At 37.2% G+C, this 17,569-nt stretch overlaps 2 protein-coding genes across 2 annotated transcripts; one reads left to right on the plus strand and one right to left on the minus strand.

The window, feature by feature from the left end:
* The first annotated feature begins 4,079 nt into the window (after window positions 1-4,079).
* LOC111336979 (cryptochrome-1) lies at window positions 4,080-12,269 on the plus strand. The gene is made up of 8 exons (XM_022943171.2): window positions 4,080-4,744; window positions 5,179-5,452; window positions 5,875-6,015; window positions 6,168-6,335; window positions 7,871-8,011; window positions 9,530-9,681; window positions 10,725-10,927; window positions 11,441-12,269. The coding sequence occupies exons 1-8, from the start codon at window positions 4,260-4,262 to the stop codon at window positions 11,533-11,535; spliced, it is 1,659 nt and encodes a 552-aa protein (XP_022798906.1). The 5' UTR covers window positions 4,080-4,259; the 3' UTR covers window positions 11,536-12,269.
* Window positions 12,270-14,844: 2,575 nt separating this feature from the next.
* LOC111336995 (uncharacterized) lies at window positions 14,845-17,325 on the minus strand. The gene is made up of 3 exons (XM_022943200.2): window positions 16,741-17,325; window positions 16,258-16,388; window positions 14,845-15,526 (listed from the first exon to the last, which is right to left on the minus strand). The coding sequence occupies exons 1-2, from the start codon at window positions 17,237-17,239 to the stop codon at window positions 16,276-16,278; spliced, it is 612 nt and encodes a 203-aa protein (XP_022798935.1). The 5' UTR covers window positions 17,240-17,325; the 3' UTR covers window positions 14,845-15,526; window positions 16,258-16,275.
* Between the last annotated feature and the right edge of the window lie 244 nt (window positions 17,326-17,569).

Raw genomic sequence — 17,569 nt, forward strand, 5'->3', positions numbered from 1 at the left:
GGGATGGAACAACACGGTTTAGGATTGCTTCCCACCTTCGCCTGTGTCCTTCGGGAAAAAATTCCTATGCGCGTAAACTTGAAGTTTCACTAAAATCTTAGCAAACTATACATCAGAAGCAAGCTTAATAAATGGTATAATAAATGCGGTTTAATTCAAACTGTAATTTGATAATTTAAGCGAGTTTTTTAGGAACTATGAGGAGTCGATAAGGGGTGGGTGAAACGACGTAGTGTTCCTCGATTGAATTTATCGGGTATCGTATGCTACAGTACAAGCAAAATGGCTGCACAGTCTTATTCACACGGCATCAATCAATAAAATACTAGTTGACCAGATATCGGCATCTAAAGTCAGAGTTGCTAAAAATATGCGAGGCGTATTTCGTAAATAGACACCATGGGACAAATATTTCAAATATCAAAATTTCCCGACACACTTTCGTTTGTCATTGTCTGGAATGTCAGGTTTGACAAAATTTGATAAAAAAATTGGTCAAATCTGAATCTTCTATAAATTCGCTCAAAGTGGATGTATTCCTCTCGTAAACAACCCGCACCACGCCCGGAGATTATCTCGCCTCCTGAAACCGCAAACCAATGGGACAACGGGACCTCCTGGCATCAATGACGATGGATCAAGATTTCCCAGAAAAAATGTCAGTCAAGAATAACCGAAATTGATACCAAGATTCGGGAATTAGGAAAGAAATAATGATCATATAAGTTTATTTCTGTCTTCCTTTAGCAGCTGCATCTTCCACAGTCTGCCTTTCAGCGACAGCAGAAACATCAGCAGCTCCAGCAGTGCCACCGTCTGTCCTACAGCGACATCAGAAACATCAGCAGCTCCAGCAGCACCAGCAGTAGTGTCATCTAGGTCTGGGTATTGTATTGCATGTACCTAAGGATTACTTTTAATCTCTTCTATACCCTCTTGGGTAGTGTATACCTGAGGGTTACTTTTAAGCTCTTTTGGATTGGCCTGCAGAGCAGGTGTAATTTTGGCAAACAAGTGCTCAATATTTTTTTCAAACACAACGAATATATGAAATACATATATTTGAACTGCGGTTATGAAACGTATATGTGCACAATCCTCGCAGTAAAGCGCTATTTAAGCAATAGTGAAAATCAGACCTGAAAAAATTCAGGCCTGTACGGGATTCGAACCACTGACCTCTGCGATACTAGTACAGCGCTCTACCAATTGAGCTAACATGCCAACTGGGAGCAGGCCAGCAAATTAATGCGACGTAAACCCGTAAGATGATAAATCAAACACAACGAATATATGTATGAATATATGTGAACTTCATATATTCATCGTACAACGAATATATGAAATACATATATCTGAACTGCGGTTATGAAACGCTGCACTAGTATCGCTGAGGTCAGTGGTTCGAATCCCGTGCAGGCCTGAATTTTTTCAGGTCTGATTTTCACTATTGTTTAAATAGTGCTTTACTGCGAGGATTGTGCACATATACAATATTTTTTTTTGTGAAAACTGTGGCCGTCATCTTTAATTTCAGACGGAAGTGAAAGGCCGAGGAGAGAAAGAAATTTGTACCAAGGGGGTGAGCGACAGTGAAAAAATAGGTAGGGGTGAGGGTGGGGGAGGGGTGAATATTATTCTTTTCGCCTTTCTCAGCTCTCTTTACTCGCCGTTGACTCTAACTCCAAGTCAAACATGGCCAGTTGATGATAAACGATCGCGCGCTTCCTATCATTAACTCGCCCTATTAGGACGCCTACATTGCTGGCTACCTTTTGGGTAGTGTACACCTGAGGGATACTTTTAAATATCTTCTATACCCTCTTGGGTAGTGAATACCTAAGGGTATATACGAAGGGAGGCGACGGAAATATCATCTTTTGTAGACTTTATTCTTCAGCCGATAGCTAAAACACAGAAGTCGTATCTCAAAGATTCAGTGACAGACAAACTTTATCGAATTGAATTCAAAGTAAGGACTGAAGTCCCACAAAGTGCAATTTTATTCTCTATGGATGTGACTAGCCTGTACACCATTCTGCGAAGTCTTTTATAAAGAGAAAACTCAAAAACAAGCTTTGAAGGGAACATCTGAGCCACTCCAAGTCGCTATATTCAAATTATCTAGCTGAAAGAATCCTCACAGAGGTTGATTTTACCACAGGCGGCCCAAGCGTACAGTGTGTGATTTTGGGGGACTAAAGTTCACTAACGGGAATACCTATCATATTAAGATCGAACTTTTTGCGTTAGCGTGGGCCGTTAAAAAAAGGAAAAATTTAAAAAAAATTATGTAAAAGAAAATCAAAAAGAATAATAGAAGCGAGGAATATAACATATAAAGTCTCTTTACCTTTAATTCTGTTTTGGCAACTTTTTCTGTTACGATAAAAACTTTTTATAAGATATTCTGTTAAAGTAAACAATGATGGGAAGGCGAACCACCGGCGCCGTTTCGTTAAGGTAACTTCTCGTCTTCAGTTGCCCAGAAAATCATTTTTGTCTTTTATTTGACTAAATTGAAGTGAAACATTTTGCCAAAAGTTTCCGAAGAAAAAATTAAAAAAGTATGCAAAAGCGTCCGAGTTGTTTAGAAAAACGTGTTTTAAGGAAGGTGTCATAATTTCGTACCTGAGCGAGCCCCCTACTGGGGGAATTTTTGCGGCTAGCTCTCCTCTTCATATTATTAATATTTAACAATTATTCGCCGAAGGCGAGGTGAATATCGTCGAATAATCCCCGAGACGAAGTCGAGGGGATTATTCGACAATATTCACCGAACCTGAGGCGAATAATTGTTTTAGTATAATTTCAGAGCTGAACAACAAAGAAATGTCTAAAATCATAACGTTTTAGTAACATTTATTAACATTTTATTTTAACATTTAATATAAACCGCGTGGAGCGGTTTATATAGCGTCATATGAGGAACCGCTCGACCAATCATATTGCTGGAAACTCTTTGCTCAGCTCCGAAATTGTACTAATTGTATGTATTGTTTACATTGCGCGTTCAACAAAATTCACTCGTGGAAGCTATTTGCTTGTGGAAAAATCTTTGCTCGTGGAGAATTCAAAAGCAGAAAAAAGTCCTTAGGTAAAAAAGTAATAATGAAAATAGGCCTTAAGAAGAAAGAAGAGTTCCATTCTGCCAAGAAATGAAAAAAAATCCTGGGTAAAAGGCAGGTACTCCGCTCCAGATTTCCAGATTTCGAATTAGGAAGTCGCCGTCAAACCAAAATGTATCGCACATTAAGTTAAAAACGAGGTTTCTTTTTATAGATGCAAGTACCAGCCGTGATACAAAAACGTTTACAATCGTCTCGAATCGAACGTTTTAAAGCTTCTCAGCACATTATCCGGTTTTTCCTTTTTTACCGCGGGTTTTTTAGTTTGCCTATTATTGTGTTGTCCTCCTCAACTCACCACTGAGCGATCGAGATTTTGATAACTGTGTCTGCAATGCGTTACTTTTCTCGGGAAATCTTGTTCTACCGTCATTGACGCTAGGAGGTCCCGTCTTACAACCTTCAATATTTACTCAAGATTTGAATTTTGCTTTTTGTGCGAAAAGTACATAGATCTAATGAAATTCCCGGACTGCGCTTTGTTCGAACAAGAATATCTCTTGTTACACACAGGCTAAGCTAAATCAGAGTGCTGGAGAGTTTAGTCTTTGAAGTGATCTAACAGTGGGGCGAAAACAAAGGCGAAAACTATAGATCGCCGTAAAGCTTTGTTTTTGAGTATGGAGCAGCGAGTCGATTTATTTTGCTAAATTAACAGATTTCGGGCAATCAGTTTCGTAGAATTTCTAACTGAGGAAGGTAAGATGATATATGCTTTAATTTCTTACACTCTTTTCAGAGTGTTACAAATGAGGAAAAAGTTCATTTTCTTTTTACCTTCTCTCTGTTCCGTAAATGAGACCTATGTAATTTGCACGCTTTGCTTGCCTTTCTAGTCTCGTTTATATGGAACAAGGGAACCCTGGGAACGTGTCGTAATACACGTGTGAAATGCACGTGCAGGGTTCACGTGCAGAGGTTATATAACATAAAACACGTCTGCAATGATGCATCTGTGTCGTTACAGCTAAATTTTTTAATTATTTCTCGAACTCAGTACCAAGATTACAACTCGTAAAGTGTAATTATGGGCTAACTCAGCAACTTCCACCGAAAATGGCAAGATTACACGTAGTAAATCAGTCTCCATTAAACCAAGCCTCTCTGAGAAAGCAGTAACCACCACGTATAATGTCTAATGCGACAGTTCAAAGAAAAGATGAACATGTTGGTAGCGTAGAAGGTAGAAGTTCCGCGAAAAATGAGAAAGAAAAACACGCAATCCACTGGGTTAGGAAGGACCTACGCTTGCACGATAATCCTTCTCTTTTGGAGGCAGTGAAAGGAAGCGACACTCTAAGAATTATTTATGTGTTAGACACAAAAGTGGATCAAAACATTGGTATCGGTGCAAACTTGTGGAGGTTCTTGTTGCAGTGTCTTGAAGATGTCGACGACAGTCTTCGTCAATTGAATTCCCGCCTGTTTGTAGTGCGTGGTCAGCCCGCAGATGTCTTCCCTCGCCTGTTTAGGGAATGGAATACCTCGCTCCTCACATTTGAGGAAGATTCAGAACCATTTGGAAGAGAAAAGGATGCAGCAATTCGACTACTTGCTAAAGAATCAGGCGTTCAAGTAGCCGTTCGTCGGTCGCACACATTGTATGATCCTCAACTGTAAGTATTTATTTCCGATTAGCACTGACGAAAAATCAATAATAAATGAATATCATATTAGAACCTCATTTATACGATTGAACAGATAACACCACTACCTGTTAAAGAAACATTTAAAACCATAATCTACCATAGCAGGATTGTTTTTGGCAAGATTTCCGTATAACCCCATACTTCATTATGCATACAATTCTTGGATAAAAGAAAACAGGCAAACCAACAGATTACCTTCGGCTTTGTTTTTGACTGGTATGGGGTTACACGGAAATCTTTCCCGGGACATGTTAATTGCTATGGGATTGTGGTCCAGAAGATGATCTTCCCACTATCTAGAGCCACTAACTGGGCTTTTCAAAACCTAGAAATCATCTAATCTATTTTTTAAAAGCCATTGGTAAGAATATGACCTAGTGAACATTTTCTGTACTTGTCAGGATAATAAAAAACAATGGTGGAACCCCACCCCTTACATACAAGAAATTTCTAGCCATTATAAGCTCATTGGGTCCTCCTGAGCACCCTGTCCCAACACTGGATGTGCATTTATTGGGAAGCTGTTCTACCCCTATCTCTGACGACCACGAAGAAAAGTATGGTGTGCCCTCATTAGAAGAACTAGGTATGGACATAAGAAAGGTTCATGCAGCAGTTTGGCATGGTGGAGAGAAAGAGGCTCTTGTGAGACTCAACAGACATCTAGAGAGGAAGGTATGTATCTACGGTAATTCAGTCTTACCTGTAACTCTTAAAGTAACGATCTCTGAGGCAAAGGAAAGTTTCTCCAATGGTAGTGATATTTTGAAGTATGCTAGTTCACTTTATATCAGAAGCTTTCTCTCTTTGTTTGCAACAATGGTGGTCTGATGTTCCATAATGCTCTGCACCATTGGTGACAGGATGAACCCCTCTCTACCTACTTACCTCAAATCAGGTTGTTTGAAACCCTGTCAGCTTGAATCCTTGGGCTAACTGCACCCACTTATGCAGCAAATCCTAGTTTTGACCTGTTGTAGGTACCACCAACACAGCTCTATATGACTTGAAGCTTCCAGCTACTTAAAGCTTTGAGTATACAGTAGAGAATAGATTGGTGGTTTTCACTGAATTTTGAGGAATCATTCTTTCTCAAGGCATGGATAGCAAGTTTTGAAAAGCCAAAAGTTACTCCAAACAGCCTGTTTCCAAGCCCAACAGGAGTGAGTCCTTATCTAAGATTTGGATGTTTGTCACCGAGGTTATTCTATCACAGACTTACAGAACTTTATAGAAAGGTTAGTAGCTCTATATTGCTTTGACTAATTTGAGCTTCAAAGTCAAAGAAATTAATTTGAAAAATTCCTAACATAGGGTCCACCTTCTGTTCAAACTGGAGAAATGTTTTTGATTTGTGGTTATAACCAATGCTTTTCTTTTTCTTTTTCAGGTTAAAAGCAGTGACCCTCCTATTTCCTTGTATGGGCAGCTACTGTGGCGAGAATTCTTTTTCACTGTGGCTGCAAACAATCCACATTTTGACAGAATGGCAACAAACCCCATGTGTTTACAAATACCATGGAAAAATAACCCCGAAAACCTGGCAAGATGGGAAGAGGTATGCACTTTTTAATCTCAAAAGGATTTTAATGGTAATCTAAGTTGATAATATAAGAGGGGCAAGTTTCTAAGAAACTGTGGTGCTGTGTCAGTGGGAGTAACAAGGTAATTTGGTTTTATCAACTGAGATAAGCTTTGAAAAAGGGCTATTGCTCAAATCATCAGCTTTCAACCCTCTATGCTGGCCAAATTACATTTATTAACTCAGTTGATAAAACCCGGATTAACTTGACGATATAATTGACAGGACTGTGACAAGCAATGTGTCAAGGAATGCCAATCTCTTCATTTTTGTACCTTTTGAGGGAAATGTTTGTTGTAAGTTCAGAGCACAGATTGTATTATCTCTTTAGGGCCAAAAACCAGACTTAAGGTTACTGTGCACCTTCAGGGGTGTCTCGTGTGCAAGCGATGTAACGCGTCCGATTTAAACTGTAGATATCTAAACCCCGATATCAAATTAAAGCTTATAGGACTGGCTATCAGACTATACTGAAATTTTTAAAAAAAAATGAATTGTCGATTTTTTACGACTTCTCAATGCGAGCGCCCGAATCACCTTTTAAGAGCTACAAGTCAAAGGGAATTTGTTCGATTGCTCTCAAATTTTGACAGTAGCTAGTTTTACATATAAACAACAAAAAGTTGTCTCCGAACTTTTGATTTCTAAATACCTTTTTTTCAAGAGCGATTTTTGTACGATCACTCCATATTTTTTTAATCCTATTTCAAAAATGTTCTGTAACTTTTCACTGAAATTGAATATGGCAAATCGCAGACATGTTGTTTTAGCACTTTGGCCGGGAAACGGAGGAAGACATTATATAAGCGAAACACAAAATTTGCTTTAACATGTAACATTTAAAAGGTGATTCCGGAGCTCGCATTTAGAAGTCATGAAAAATTCGACAATTAATTTTTTTTTTTCAAAAGTTTTGGTATAGTCTGATAGCCAGTCCTATAAGCTTTAATTTGATATGGGGGTTTAGATAGCTACAGGTTAAACTGGATGCGCTACATCACTTGCACACGAGACACCCCTGAAGGTGCTCAGTAATCTTAAGATATCAAATTTAAAGAATATACAAGTGCCATGTGTTTGAAATAAAGGACAGTCACTATGAAATCTTCATATAGAGTTATATTGTTGAAAAAGTGTTTGGTTGGGGAGCAGGCAGGGTAGATAAAACATATTTACATGAAATGCTTAACTGATGGTGCTTCAGAATTTAAACTTGAAACAGAAGAAAATATCCTTGCTTGAAAGTGAAGTAACTTATTTTCAATTCCACTCTCCGAAAACTCGTTCTCAGCAGAATCAAAATGAAAGTTTTGACAGTAAGCAAGGTGTGCAACCTGACTCCAGCAGCCTTCATTAAGCCTTTTCACATTCCTTTACCCATGTTTTACACTTTTTAAGCCTTCAATTTGATTTAAGAGGATGTGTATTGTTATAACAATAGTTTGCAACAACAAACCAAGCATGTAAACTAATTTTCATTGCGTTTATTCTTCTTTAATGTTTGTATATAGGGACGGACAGGCTTCCCTTGGATTGATGCCATTATGATACAATTACAACAGGAGGGATGGATACATCACTTGGCACGGCATGCTGTTGGTTGCTTCCTGACAAGAGGGAACCTTTGGATCAGCTGGGAAGAGGGCATGAAAGTAATAAAGATCTTTGCAAAAAATCTTTCAACAGTCAATGTATTATACAGTAATAATAATAATGCTAATGGTAATAATAACAATTAGGTAATTTTATCTCCATTTTAGGGTCTATGGGTCTACCATTTTAGAACTTTTATTTTTATTTGTGTCTAGACTTTTAAGGTCCTATCAGACTAAGTTCTTTAAACAACATTAGGTTCAAGCATAGTTTTAATAGGTTGATGGAACATTTATTTCCTTTAGGGTTTAGGGGCACACAATTTTTTAAAGTTTAGCTTTATCTATGTAGTAGCGACGATTGAATAGGCTATGCCTTTGGCGCCCTATATCAATTTTATTTGTAATCTGAAGCATTCAGAAGTGTATACTGTGAGATAATAACAAAATTTATATGGCACCATTTTCATTTAGCCCAATGGCACTTACAATAAAAAAAAAAAAAAAAATAGAAAAGTAAATCTAACCTTCTAATGATAAACAAATATATAAATACAGGATTTAAGAATATCTAATTTTGCACCATAAAAAACATATGAATCTCTTGTGAGGTCTATATCTACTAAAGAAAAAAAAAGAAAGTTTGAAGATGATGTATTGTACATAAATCTACGGTGAATTCTAATTAAATTTTGTGAAATCAAAATATTTTAATGGATAGATAAAAGTATGATGACTAATGATAAGGATCCTATTTTATGTATATATATATATATATCTGTATACATGTGTATACAGTGCTTTCAATAAGACCTGGCACCTGCTGAAGCTCCGACGGGTATTCTGTTGTAAGTCACCGGTTATATTTCACAGTGCTCAAGTCGCTCTTCAGCGGGTGCTGTACTGAGGTAGCCACCTATTGCAAATCTTATTAAAGGCATTGCGTATATTTAATATCTCTAGAGCACATTAAACATGTAATTTGTATATGTATTGGTCAAGCACACCAGAGGTGTAATTTGCATACATAGAAGTACACTTGTGATTTATTCTAGTCAGTTGTAGTAAACCCTTTCCCTCCCAAGATCTCATTAGTAACTCTCCTTACTAATTGCCATACAATTCTTATGATGTGAGTTTGGAGAAGTTAGTGTTGGATCAACTAAGTCTCCAAATTGATATGGTGTTTTTTTGCTCCCCTTACATGCGTGATTGATATTGTATCATAAAGAGAAATTCTGTTGGGGTCAGTCAAGGGGATTAAGTGCTTAGGGATGTAACTTCAAGCAAGGGTTGTGGAAGAGCAGAATTAGAAATCAAATTTTGTGTTATATTAAGTGCCAGCTTCTCAATCAAACAGATGCAAAACTAAAATGAGTCTCCATTTTGTTACTTTTGTTTTCCTGCAGTGGAAGCAGTTAACAAGACATTGTATTTTCCCTAAGTTTTTAAGTTGTTGTCTTTTAATGTTTATCTTTATTTTGAGAGGTAGCTAGGGTATCATTCAACACTGCCTCTGTATTAACTTGAAAGTTGACTACTTTTTTTCAATGAAGGATTTCAACTTTATGATTGTAGGTATTTGAGAGGTGGCTTCTTGATGCAGAATGGAGTTTAAATGCTGGTAACTGGATGTGGCTGTCTTGCAGTGCCTTTTTCCAACAATTCTTTAACTGCATTTGTCCTGTTGGATTTGGAAGGAAACTTGATCCTAATGGCGATTTTGTCAGGCTAGTAATAACTTTCCCTTATCTTCAGCAATGTCAATAATACATTTTAAACCTTGCTTAATGTGCTGTATGCAGACAAACTTTTTATTTTTTCAAACCACCTCCCCCTCCTCCTCCCCCTCCCCCTCCTCCTCCCTCCCCCCCTGATTCTTAAAACTGCTTCGAATAATTTCAAACTGAAACCTAAATTTGAACCACAACTAAGCAGCTCTGTGTAATTTTAAACTGTATTGACCCTTTAAGTTTGAAATTCTCTGCCAAAATATTTCTTTGGTCAGACAGTCCTGCCTGTGACAATTCTATGCCTTCAATCTCAGCTCAGACTTTCAATTTTTCTGTGACTCAAGTTGTCATATTTTAATTGGACTCTACAGGTATGTCTTTTTTGCTTCCTTTACTTTTCATTCAGAGAACACAACTAACATTCTAACCAATCAATTTTCATCTTATGACAACTTGATTTTTAAATTTATATCCACAATCAAAATTTACCTCATTATTTCACTGTTGTAGTTCATTTCATACCAGGGGTATATATAATTATAATTTGAGGGTTCTAACAAAATGCTGTTTCAAAAGAGTCATAATAATGATTAATTTTTAGAATAAATTATTACAGAGTGCTTTTCAGTTGAGTGTGTGTCCTAAAGCAAAAGTCCCAAGTAATCATGACAGCAATCAGAAGAAAGGAAAAGACTTTAAAGAGCCAATGAGAACTAAAAGTAAAACCAGTCAGGGGGGAGGCAATTAATCAATGGTAATTTGCTTTTGGTTTTGCATCTGATTGGTTCAGAGAGTGGTGCAGTAGTCTTGTGGAAAATCTCTCGGTAAAGTAAAACAAAACCAATGCAATCCTCAGGATTACTTTGACAGTCAGCTGAAAAAAGCTCTAATTTTGACATTGTAATAAGTAATGGTGATTGACATTGCTGATCTAAGATTACACTGCATACTGTGGATGAATTAAATGCTTTTTTGTTATAGGGATCAGTATCTGTAAGTAGAACTGTTCTAAAGTGCACTATTTTGTAACTCTTTTCCAGAAAATACCTGCCAGTGTTGAAAGGGTTCCCAGCAAAATATATCCATGCTCCATGGACAGCACCAGAGAGTGTGCAGAAGGCAGCACGATGCATCATTGGCATTGACTACCCTCATCCAATGGTGGACCACACCAAAGTCAGCTGTGCTAATCTGGAAAAGCTGAGAAACATTTTCAAAGCACTTCTGTGTTATAAGGATTCATGTAAGTTTCTTAATACCCCTTACACACTCTAAAAAAGGGGGGCATTCAAGGTCAAATCTAAGGCTTGCCAAGATGCAAAGATCCAATCTTAAAAATGTGATAGTGAGGCTATTCTATTTTTGCAACACAACTTGTCATCATCACCATAGTCTTACTTACACAAGAGCTTGGAATACACAGACTTTCATTGCTCATAAAGATAACTCTTTAATCTTGCATGATGATTATAGCTGCATTTTACTGAGATCACTGCTTATAATAGTTAATTGGAGAATTTAAAAGCTATGAAATTAAAAAGGCTGAAAAAAAACGTACAATACAAACAAGATTCCAAACTCAAGGCTGATTGGCATGTTGTTTGCCTGGCAGACTCCTTGTTATTTTGTGGTAGGGTTAGAAAGGATAAATGTGGGGGTTCATGTATTTCTTCATAGAGCTTTGCTTAGATTGTTCTCCCTAAATTTTTTTTTCTATCTCTTGTTTACTAAAATGCCTTACCCTCTTTCCAAATAGCTGCTATATCGTTGGAGAAGCAAGACAATCTACGAGGGCAACAGGAAAAATTGAAACAGCAAATGTTTCTCCTGGAAGATAAAGAAAATGAATGATCATGGTTGATATTAACTCTTATCTCCCAAGTGAAGCAAATCAAGTGTAGAGGGTTACATATTGTGACTGGCACATCATTGATATATCAGTGAAACACAAATAAATTTGTTTTAATTCATAAACACGTTTTACTGGCAAGAAAGGAGTGCCATTAATTGGAAGATTTAAAGTCTCCTCAGTGTAATAGAGACAGAAACCTCAGAAACTAATTTCTTAAGCAAGGAGACCAAAGGATTGTCAGAACTTGAATAAGCTCAGCTATGTCTTGAGTATGTATAGAAATGTCACAGCTAATACATTTTACAGATGTTTGGAAAAAGTTCAACTATCATGTAAGAAGTTGTCTGTGCACCCAGCAAATTTTGATTTACATCTAGCTTGTCTTCACTTTTTTTTTTTTTTTTTTTATTATCTGTATTTAAAACCAAACATGTTGTTACACAGTTAATGGTGCAACATATATTACACATCAATACCTTATTTGTCTTCAACATCATTTCCTTTCCTCTACACAAAAGCACAAATGTTCAACACGTACTTCTCCATCAAGTGACTGGCATGAGGGATAGTAATGACTGGATACGTTTATCCAAATTTCTTGATAAAGTGCATTGTCACTGAGCAGATATTCCTATTCCTGGGCTGCAATTGCCTGTCACATCATAACCTCTTCAAGATGAAAATCAATCGTTTTTCTCATTTCACAGCTAATAAAATCATTTGTTGTATACTTTTAAGTCTGAAATGTTGATTTATTGTACTCTAAACATGGACATTATTTAGTAACTAAACCCCTTCAGCAGCTGGTATTCCATCTGATAATGTCCATGGTTGAGATACTGTCCAAAAACTGAATATGAGGACAATCTCTTAAGGAAGGACATTATCAGCTCACATATATTAGCAAGCCAAAAGAGGGTTTATTTATTTTATAACATAATTCCCATTAAAATCCATATAGCGAGGTGACAGCAAAATTTTGTTGACTTTATTGTACTTGCAGCTGCATTTGAGATTCGCTTTCTAATGTCACTACTAGCGGACTCTACAAAGTAAGTCCATCTTTCTTTCAAGTAAAGTACTACAAGTGAAAAAGTGAAACCCTAAAGCTGGCTTTTTTTTCTTCACTGACTTTGTTTCTTTTGGACAGAAATAATTGGAGGACAAATGTCATCGTAAATGAGGGTTTAGTAAATAAACCCATTCGGGCGGCTGGCATGTTGGCTGATAATGTCCGCGGCTGAGAGATTGTCCGAAAAATGAATATTTGGCCGCGAAGCAAAGCTTCGAGGGCAAATATAAAATATTGAGGACAATCTCTTGGCCAAGGACATTATCAGCCAAGATACCAGCAAGCCAGAAGGGGGTTTATTCATTTTATAACCCCATTAATTTTCACATTGCAATTAAACTGTGCATAAACACAGTAAAAAAGCCAGTGGTGATCTGATGGCAAATGCGCGTGATTGATGCAAGCAAGCGAAAAAAAAAAAAACGAGTTTGGTTTCCTTCCATGTAAATAGGAGAACGGGAAAGTTGAAACTCTTGTGTTGACTATGTATCAGAGGACGAATATAGATGCAGACGGGGGTTATTTGGCGATAACTGTCCTGTGATTTTGCACCATGTGACGTAAAGTAACCAATAAAATTGTGCCAAAATTAATGGGTTGGTTATAAAGTGATAACTGTTCATTGATTTCTTACCATGTGACATAGAGTAGCCAGTGGAGTTGTGTGAAAATTGAGTGGGTTGTCTCCAATGGGCTGTACTAAGTTATTTTAGTACAATTACTTGATTGAAGAGATGGTGGGGGACCGGGAAAGATAAACTCTGTCCCATTCCTCAACTTTATATTTCTGGATTAACAGTATTTGGAAGAGATGAGGCAGAGGATCAAGTGTGAGTTTTCACTCTGAGATTTATTGTACATCAAAGGATTGAATGGTCCATGAGGTTCAAAATAGTAATGTCATTTCCTCTAAGCAAACCATGTTATAGAACAGCTATGGCTGGATCTGTTCAGAAAACTACCAAGACTTTAACTTTGGTCTTACATCTTCCTGGTAGTCTTTAAGAGAAAGCCTCCCAAGTCCTCATTCCTTAAAAAAAATTTTTCTATTCTGTTTTCTATTCTATTCTGTCCAGAACACTACCAAGTCTTTAACTTTGGTCTAACATTTTCCTGGTAGTCTGTAAGAGAAAGCCTCCCAAGTCCTGATTCCCTGAAACATTTTTTTCTATTCTGTTTTCTATTCTATTCTGTACAGAACACTACCAAGTCTTTAACTTTGGTCTAACATTTTCCTGGTAGTCTTTAAGAGAAAGCCTCCCAAGTCCTGATTCCCTGAAACATTTTTTTCTATCCTGGTTAAATATTAACCACTGGAGTCTCAACACCTCACCCTGAGGCAAGGGGGGTCAAAACCTGATCGCCCTAACACCTGATCACCTTGAAACCAGAGTAAAATGTGTCCTAAAGTAACATTCTGTCATGAGAGGAAAGTCTAGGTTGGAGTTGATGTTGAGTTCCTTGGCATAAATATTTCGTATTACCGTATTTACCTCCAGAAAAGCTACAGTTTTTTTTTCTGAAAAATGGAATCAAAGTTGAGGGTGGGGCCTAAATGCATGTGCAAGCATTTTGACACCACTAAATTACAAGGAACTTCAAAGTGCTATGCTTAAACTTGTTCCACTTGCTTTTTATCACCTAACATCACTCCGCAGCAAGTCAGTAATCATACAATAATACGACTAGATAGTGAGTCCATATCTTCAAAAAAAGTCGTATTTTCTTTTAGATAGTATTAAAATACACTTAATATGGATTGGCTACTGTGGATATCAATATTTCACTGTCGATTTAAAGCTTGATTTTTTGCTAGATCATTTAATTAAAAAAAGCACAAAGGTTATTAAAATTAGTCTGTACATTGAACACATCACTAGTTTAAAAGGGAGAACTTTGAATCTCGCCTTGCTTCACCTTTCTGTAAAATTCACACAACATATTAATTTGGGCTTAATCATCAGCCAAACAAAAATCCTGTCAACCTCAGATTGAGTTTAACCCTTCCTCTCTTAGGAGTAATGGAAAAAGAATTTTGATTAACATCATTATACTGCATGTTCAAGTGGAAAAGAGATAGGAAGAAGGAAAAATATTATGGGAAAGGTATGGAAAGTAGTACACAGACTAATTTCAAACTTCACATCAAGGGGGTGAAAAGGTGGAGAAGGTTTTGAGTTGAATCCCACATCCCAACCCACAAAGTAGTAACTTCACATTATGACACAGAGTAGTCTTCGTTTAATTTTTTTAATGATTCCAATTCTTCAGATTTCTTCAATTGAGTAATAATTTAAATAGCCAATGTTTCTTTGTAGACCAATATTCAGCTTTCAACATGAATTTAAATCATAACATACTGAGAACCACCAAAACTCCTGAAGACAGAACATTCTAACTCTGATCCATGAGAATGTATAAAGGATAAAGAAATTACCCTCCAAAAGGTAAAAAGACAAGTGCTCGAACAAAGTTGACACTGACAAGCTTTGCCTTTTTCTTTTTTTTTTATGGATGTCAGTAGCAAAACTCTTTACAACTACATGTTATGGATTGAATAGAACTTACAGTGAATTGATTTAAAGTGACGTTTATTGCTCTTTGCGGGACTACCCAAAGTCTGCTTTTCCTCTGATGACATGTATTAACTTCAAAGAAAAACTTATCATTGTGATAAAATATCCTTCACAAAGTGAAGTTATTAATAATAAAATGATTAAAGCATTCTGGGATTTTTTTGGTAGATTTTGTGTTCCATTTTCACGGTTGGAACACTTGTATCTACAGTATTTACATTCTTTTTGAAAGATCCTCTGATCATTCTTGTATGCAAGACAATCAAACTTCATTCCATTAGCCAGGCCATCGACTTGTCTTGACAATGAAATGGTGTTGCTTGTGTAATAATTTTGTACGAACTGCGAGAAGAAAATAACAAAATAGGTTACGACAGGTTTTCAGAATTGATGTTTTTGTGATATGACATTCCGTGAGTTCGATATTGTCACGTAGCTATCTTTTGTCTCGAAAGCGCACACACCCCATACTCTCCTAATATAAGGCGCAAGATTACACGAAATTTTATTGAGAGAACATCGAAATGTTGCCCCAAAAGTACAAACGCAAGGTCTCAATTAATTTAAAGCAAATGGAACATCGTTACCAAAAAGCGAAAAGGCTGCGGATCAGGAATCCCAGTTGTTATTCTTTCTTGTTGTGGAATGAATTTAGATGTAAAAGAAAGACATGTCGCAAAATCAAGAATGGTATGTACTCGAAAAACATTCCATTACAGAAACGAACGCGTTTCCTTTATTCATACAAATTCATCCAGCGACACGTGCCTTTAACTAGTTAGAAATCGTTAAGTAAACAGTTCTTTTTTCAACGAGGTCGGTGACCACGAATCCAATGGGTTTTTTGACAAAAGAAAAACAAATAAGCACTGGTGACAACTGTTCTCTATGGAGACATCCTTGGGGAATAATCGATGAGCGAGGGTAATGAAAACATCACTAATAAATCCCTTAAAACGTAAGGAACAGATTTTGCTCTGTTCATCACGAACAAAAATTCACGGATGAATTAAAATACAATTGCTGTGTTACACAACCTGCTATATCGATTTAGCGCTCATACAACTACTGACCTTTATTGAAACGCCCAGCTAATGTTTGCGAACGAACAAGTCTATACTTGTTTGTTTCGGGATTGATCTCCGTTTACTGCATCGTGCTCTCTTTTCACTCGTTCTTTGTCTTTTAGCTGATCGCAGAAAATCTGAAAGGAGATATTACAAAGGATTTATAAGAATCAATGCAAATCGTTACCAACGGCCTGGCTTATTGTCGCATTTGACCCAGTTGACAAAAGGCTATTATCATTACTACATAATAACCTTGCCTCAGTAGATTAATAGCAAATGCACGAACAAAACGACAGCTATTTCTCACGGAATAAAAAAGATCAGTGGAATCTTGAAAAAGAAAGTTGTAAACCGATTTAGTACTGAACTGAAACATTATCACTGCGGGCTGAACATGTCACATCAACGGGTATGAGCGAGGACAACGAGCCAGAAATGAATTATAAATAACAGCAACATATCGCACAGAAATATGTCTTCGCTCACCCGTTATTTTTCCTGTAGATCTAGTCTTCCTGATATGTCTTAGGCGAGTTTGTGAGTGACTTCTATTGTCTTTCGATACAATCTCTTGAGCAGAGATCGAACCATCTGATGTCGACGTGCTTGAGCTCATCGAAGTAGTAGTAGTAGTAGTAGTAGTAGTTGTAGTAGTAAGTTGCGTTGAAGCGCGACTCAATCTTCCCGGTGTTTCCATCTCATTGACCTGGTCAGTAAAACGTGTGACTGCTCTTCCTCCATTAACTTTGGGAAGTAGTCTCTCCCAAACGTACTTGCCTACCAAAGGAACATCATTTTCGAAATCGAAATTCCACATCTGATTGTTCTCTTCGCCAAGTTTCTCCTTCTCGCTGAGTAAATCTGCTCGCAATTGTTCGTGGTTAACGGGTCCAAAGAGCTGTCTGCATACTGAACGGCTGGGAGTGATGTCTGGTCTCACTCGTCGAGGACATTGTGGTAGAAAGATCGCTTTAGTAGCAGTCATATCCGTGTTCTAACGCTTACCGATCAACTAACCACCTCGACCACTTATCACACTCGCCTACTACGAAATACGCAACGGGAATAAATAGCTGTGAGTAATGCTGACCTTATTGGTCGATAGCTTGTTTCTATGACTACAACCCATTGTTAAGACGTTTTGGCGCGAGAAATTCTTACACTCTTTAGTCGAGAAAACAATAGATATTTAAATGAACTCACAATCAACTTCCTATTGTCCTTTCGATGTCTTTTTGATAAATGAAAACGAAAGAGCGAAAAGTCTTTTCAAAGAATTGAATCAAGTTTCGATATTTCACGCAAGTAATGGTAT

This window comes from Stylophora pistillata, chromosome 1 (genome assembly GCF_964205215.1).
Source record: "Stylophora pistillata chromosome 1, jaStyPist1.2, whole genome shotgun sequence".
NCBI lineage: Eukaryota > Metazoa > Cnidaria > Anthozoa > Scleractinia > Pocilloporidae > Stylophora > Stylophora pistillata.

Excerpts from the sequence above, each read along its gene's own strand:
- LOC111336979 (XM_022943171.2), top strand. The coding sequence starts at position 4,260 with ATGTCTAATGCGACAGTTCAAAGAAAAGATGAACATGTTGGTAGCGTA. Across the intron at positions 6,016-6,167 it reads TTACAGAACTTTATAGAAAG|GTTAAAAGCAGTGACCCTCC; the intron begins GTTAGTAGCTCT and ends TTTCTTTTTCAG. Across the intron at positions 8,012-9,529 it reads GCTGGGAAGAGGGCATGAAA|GTATTTGAGAGGTGGCTTCT; the intron begins GTAATAAAGATC and ends TTATGATTGTAG.
- LOC111336995 (XM_022943200.2), bottom strand. The coding sequence starts at position 17,239 with ATGACTGCTACTAAAGCGATCTTTCTACCACAATGTCCTCGACGAGTG. Across the intron at positions 16,389-16,740 it reads ATCTACAGGAAAAATAACGG|ATTTTCTGCGATCAGCTAAA; the intron begins GTGAGCGAAGAC and ends ATCTCCTTTCAG.